This window comes from Orycteropus afer, unplaced genomic scaffold (genome assembly GCF_000298275.1).
Source record: "Orycteropus afer afer isolate SDZICR_OR568_19922 unplaced genomic scaffold, OryAfe1.0 scaffold00008, whole genome shotgun sequence".
NCBI classification, from domain to species: domain Eukaryota; kingdom Metazoa; phylum Chordata; class Mammalia; order Tubulidentata; family Orycteropodidae; genus Orycteropus; species Orycteropus afer.
This window is the reverse complement of record NW_006921595.1, coordinates 25,818,244-25,824,127: the sequence shown is the minus strand read 5'-3', so window position 1 is coordinate 25,824,127 and position 5,884 is coordinate 25,818,244. Positions and strand designations below refer to the sequence as shown.

The 5,884-nt window shown below is 38.1% G+C and overlaps 1 protein-coding gene across 1 annotated transcript in view; it reads right to left on the bottom strand.

The window, feature by feature from the left end:
* The window catches only part of ETV1 (ETS variant transcription factor 1), a 106,616-nt gene that overhangs the window by 32,291 nt on the left and 68,441 nt on the right, over positions 1-5,884 (bottom strand). The window contains exons 6-7 of the mRNA XM_042781531.1: positions 4,920-5,108; positions 472-719 (exon numbers count right to left, since the gene is read on the bottom strand). Of these exons, the coding sequence (XP_042637465.1) occupies positions 472-719; positions 4,920-5,108 (437 nt within the window). The remainder of the gene's footprint in view (positions 1-471; positions 720-4,919; positions 5,109-5,884) is intronic.

The window sequence follows — 5,884 nt, the reverse complement described above, 5'->3', positions numbered from 1 at the left end:
CCCACCAGCCACTCCTCGGAAGGAAGGTTGGGCAATCCTACTTCCGTAGTGATACTGCCTCGGAAACCCAAGGAGGGGTCGCTATGAGTCAGGACTGACTTGACGGCACATAACAACAACAACAACATAGATGAACACTATTTTCTGTAAACATAGTTATTAAACATCAGTGCAGGAACAAAACAGAAATAACCACAGAATCTAGAAAAGACTTAAAATATTACTCTCTTGGACTGAGAGTAGGCAAAAATTTGCAAACTCAACTTTTCTTTGGACTGATTTTAATTCTAGACTTTATTTAAACCATCAGCTCATGCCAAAGTAGTTTGAAAGCACTGCAAAATTCAAATAAAATCTAAAGATCCCATAAAAGATGGTCAGGAACCACCCAGTCTGACGACAGGACTAGCCAAAGTAATTAGGGAGGTGAAAAGATGATTTAAATGTAATTCCATCAAAGCATAAACCTACCTGAATCATACGCAAAATCTCTGGGTTCCTGTTTAATCATCAGAGGAGGGGGGAAGCTTTGGCTGGCCGCACCACCAACCATGGTGTTGTGTTCATACACTGGGTCATGGTACTCCTGCTTAAAGCCTTGAGGTGGGAAGGGGATGTTTGGCTCAGACATCTGACGTTGGTACATAGGACGTCCTTCCCTTGGCATGGTCGGCAAAGGAGGAAAGGAATTACAGGGTTCAGAAAGCTGGCGGCGAAATCTGGGGAATGAGAGAACATGTTTCAGATAAAATGGTAACAAGGACTATTACTTAAAATATTGCAATGATTTTTAACTGCTTAATTAATGAATATGACACCAGCTGACCCACAGAGTAAATCCTTAACAAAGACTAGAGTTCTTTTCCCAGTTCAGTAGAACTATGCTTTTTAATCATAACATGAGTTGTGTTTCCCTTCTAATCAATCCCTTGCAGCACCTCTTCAGTACATTACAGGAAGTTAAAGCTGTGCCTTGAGTAGAGGTATGATGCTCTATTTTGAGGAAATACACACCCTAACAGCTAAAATGCCCAGTTCTAAATAAATTGGATTATTCATATAATATCCATGATTAAAGGGTCTCAAATAATTATATATAATAATAATCAGGGAAGACAGAATGGTCTCAAATTTGATCTATCTTTTAATTCTCTTAAACCAAACTAAGCAACAAAAAAAGAGAAAACCAAACAGACACCTACTTACTGGTTTCCTTTCCATTACATCAGTTACCGAGGAAGCAAGAGAGGAATCCTTAACTCTCTTCTGAAATGGACAGGATTCTAGTTCCTTAACAATGTCCTAATTAGCATTACCTTCCAGTGAGAAAAAAACACTGGATATTATGGTGTCTGAATTAGAAGGTGGCTTTAAAAGATCACTTCTTGATTATTAAACAGCAATGGAACATACTCACTTCTGACAACATCAAACGAAATATCAAGTTGATAAAATTAATTTTATACAACAGATCTCCGAAGATGAAAAAATATTTACACATGCATAGATTTGGGGCAAGTCATATTGTTAGGTTATGAGGAAGTTCCGAGACCTTGGCAGAAGGCTGAGAATGAGTCTCCATGCTTCAACCTTGGTTATACCGTTTAACAATTGGCTACTCACATAAGCGTTCTGTTCTGTGCTTCTCATCCATAATATCATTGACCCACCACAAAGATGTGGATTAATTAAAAATTTAAAAGTTCTATAAAAATGCCCCAGGAGTACCTAACAATGATCAATTCAACATTTCTACGAGCAAAAGTAGGCCTTCGAACCACCACCTTCCACTCACTAAAATCATGGCTTAGACTTCAGTTTGGAAAGTTAGCAATTAATTTTGTTGTTGTTGTTGTTGTTTGCCATCGAGTCGGCCCCGACTCATAGCGACCCCTCCTTGGGTTTCCGAGGCAGTATCACTACGGAAGTATTAATTTTAGTAATGTTAAATGGAAATAAGGTAAAAGCTAAAGAATGGCAAAGCAATTCTTTCAGGATTTCTAAGAATGCTCCATCCTGTGATTTAACTCTAGACTCACTGGCTGCCATGTAAAGCAATTCCACCTACACCTGCAGAAAATAAACTTAGAAATTCGGATAGTGCAAAACAGTTAGGCTGACTGGCACTGCATTCATTTCCCTTCTCTTGCTTATTTCATTAGCCAAAAAAAGAAACAGAAATTATCATTAAGAACTGTCAAGGAGTGAATCAGAAAATTGTAACTTGAAGTTAAAATAAGAAACCGGCTCACTTGCGAAGCCTTAAAAGGAAGTTAATAATACTTGTACTGAAAGCTTTGTAAGGAATCAAGCCATTTGTTTTTACGACTCGACCTGATTCCAATTGGTACTTGCTGAGGACCATTTATATACCAAAGACACATGCTTCACAGGAAGCAGTATGTTTTTGACGCAACTCTCACGAATCACCGACCTCTGGTAAAGAGAAAATGATTCATAAAGCTTCTGCAAGAGAGATAACAGCATTGAGAGTCGATGAGAATTTAAGGGCCTAAGTGATGGAAACAGGATTCCTGCACAGTGGGTTCGGGAAAGAGTGCCAAAGGGCTGACTAGAGGAACAGAGCGAGCCTGAGGAAAGGAAGCAGGGTGCAGGCCAGTTGGCCACAAAACATTCCCAGAGTGAGGTGGGGTGCCTGAGCTGGAGGTGAAAGGATCTGTTCCCGAAGCAAAGTTGCCATTTATAACTGAGGAATTGTCGTTGGTTGGCCAGGGCCCTCCAAGAAATCCTCCTCAGAAACATAAGGCTGCAGAGATTTTCCTGGGATTGGCCAGCTGGTACTGTCCTCAAAACTCGGTGGGGGGCAGTGGGAAAAGACCCCGAGCTTCCCTCTTGTAGTTCCGGGCCGGCTGTTCTCAGTCTCAAATATTCAACTTCAGGTAGAGAAATTAAAATGGATTTGGCTAAAGCATCTCAAGTTAGGTCATCTAAAAACAGACACACTGCTTGTTGGGCAGGCACCCTCCCTGAGAAATAACCACGCAGAAAGCAAATTACGCAATCTACAATTCTGGCACTTCTTTGAAGTGTGAAAGACTCAGTTATCAAGAACTCTTCTTGGAAGTCACTAGAAGTGGGCAAAAGAAAATTTTCCTTTTGTTTATACCCTTTTTTTCCCTTCTAGTCCTGCACAATGTGCTTTTGTTTGGTGGCCCACCCTGCAGTAAGAATTCTTTCATCTGTATTTACAAAATTGTTTACACAGATGCACATAGCATTGCACTCTGAAAAGGTCTCAAGTCTACAGGGTGAGAAGGGAAAGGGAACAGTGAGCACCGAATAATAAAAGCACAAGAGGAGTTAACGATGGAAACAAAGGTAGGGAAGATATGGTTTAGTTTCACACTAGAAAGAATGCTTCTATCTTATCCTTTCACACCACAAAAAGTTACTGACTTTGAGATTAAGTTCCATCAAATAATGTACAAAAGCCAGATTTGAGTGTTCCATAATTTTCAGAAAGGTGCCAGGGGCGTATCTTCTGCTTTCCTATGCTGATCTAAAGGATTCCTGTGACTGAGTTATTTTTACAATGGTGTGTCAGAGCCAGTTTGCACTGGCTTATGAGAACAGATTGTTAAATTTTCAGGAATTTTGTGACTCAGTTGTTAACACAGCCATTACAAAAAATTAAAATACATAAATTCACAATTACAAATTACATTAAAAACAAATTCAGTAAAAAATGCAAAATGTATCACTTTCTAGTAATTTACTACATTTCACTATAACTATGCTCTTGAGGTCATTTACAACAATTATATTTTTACAGTGGAAATACTAAATAGTGGTGTGGTATTGCACATCTCTTTCCAATTCCACATTGACTGATATCACATTAGGAGCTCTGGTAGCATAGTGCCTAAGGCACTTGACTGCTCACCAGAAGGCTGGTGGTTCAAACCCACCAGCCACTCCTCAGAAGGAAGGTTGGGCAATCCTACTTTCATAGTGATACTACCTCGGAAACCCAAGGAGGGGTCGCTATGAGTCGGGGCCGACTCGAAGGCAAAACAACAATGATGTCACATTGATGGCTTGTAACTGGCCACTGGAGCAGCTTTTATATCATAGACTTGGAAAATGCTACAAATCAGAGAGCCTGTTGTTAAGCATTTACCAGCACACTGCTGTTTATATATAATTATGTAAAAGAGGAAAGGAGGGAGGCTGTACACGATCAACCTACGTGTTAGTGGTATACAAAGGTAGTGTCTAAGGACCTCTAAACGTCCTTTAATATTTTATTTAAATATGAATTTGTCTCTAGAAATCAAGAATTTCCAATGTAAGCATCCTCCTTAATAGTACACTCTAGTTCTTGCCTTGATCATTTAAGTGACACTAACTGAGATTCAACATTTTATGCTCTCAGTGTCCAGCTCATGCATCTGTTGGCATTTAATATTCATCACTTACAAAAGATGGCAAATATTTTTAATCAAATGAGTTGTATTCTGAAACACTATACATAGCTAAACCATTCAATCTAAAGTAAAGAACCTAATTCCATAAGCCACCTACTAAAATTAGTCTCTTAACTTTACAGAACAAGTACACACATATGCTCATAAAAATAGGATGATCTGATGTAAAGTTTAAATGAAGCAATTTAATTCAAGCAAAGTGAAAGGGAAATGTTCAAATGTCAGTATATAGATTAATTTTCCATTTTAGCAACCAATTTAAATGTTTATAAAAGGAATGTTTATAAATGACCTTCTCCACAAATTATTTATACGTATAGATAGAGCAAGCTCTTTCTAAAAATATTTTTGCACAGATGTGCAAAATTAGTATATTCACCTTAAATCTACTATGAGGTCTTCAAAAGTGGTCAAAGGAATTTCTTCCAAGAGTTCTAAAAGCAATTTTGAAAAACAGTATCTGCAGTTTACCTGTGGTCCATGGGGTAGCTGCTGTCTTGTATGGATTGTGATGGAGGAAGGTGAGCTGGGAAGGCCCGGTCAGGTTTCGGAGTGTGAGTTGAATTTGGAGATGCATGATGCAGTGGGGACACTGGAGTGCTGGATGGTGTTGGGGGATTGGAGGGCCTCATTCCCACTTGTGGCTTCTGATCATAGGCACTACACAAGAAAGAAAAGAAAAGAGAATATTTGTTTCTCTGGAGCAAGAGAAACAAAAAAGTTTCTAATTCAAGGGGATAAAAAATATTTCAGGCTTAAACCATAAGGAAATTTGAAAATATATTTTTCTTTTTAATCCCAGAACACATAAACATCAAAATCATGACACCTTCTACAAAAAATAGTATAAAAAATAGTTTAAGTCATACATAACCTGGTAACAACATGAATAAAAGCTCTAGATATATTTTTTAGTATGTATACAAACAACTTAGCATAAGGAAAACCACTGTCAATGAAAACAGTGGTATTACTCCCACCTATTAAGATACCATCTCATTGAGCAAATTTGACAGATTTTTCCCAAATCTTAAATAATTCTGATATTATAATTCTTCTTCTATGTGTCATAAGATTTTAGAGCAAGAACTCACATCATTGAGCAAGAACTAACATCATTTAAGAAAATGTAGCCCATATCTGGCTTGCCTTTATTTGAGGTAGAACTTTAAGAAGGCAATGCTAATAATGGAAATTAGTGAGGAAAATTAAAATGTCTTGGATAAATTTAAACCTTCTTAAAGAATGGTTAAGAATAATATTATTAGAAATGAGGAGGCGGGGCAAGATGGCAGACTAGGCAGAAGGATTGCACAGACCCTCTTCAACAAAGAAAAGGGAAACCAATTAACATAGACACAGAAGATAATCTTGGACCCCTGAGCCTTGAAGGAAAGGATGCAGATTTGGACTAAACCCCAACTAGCAGAAGAATT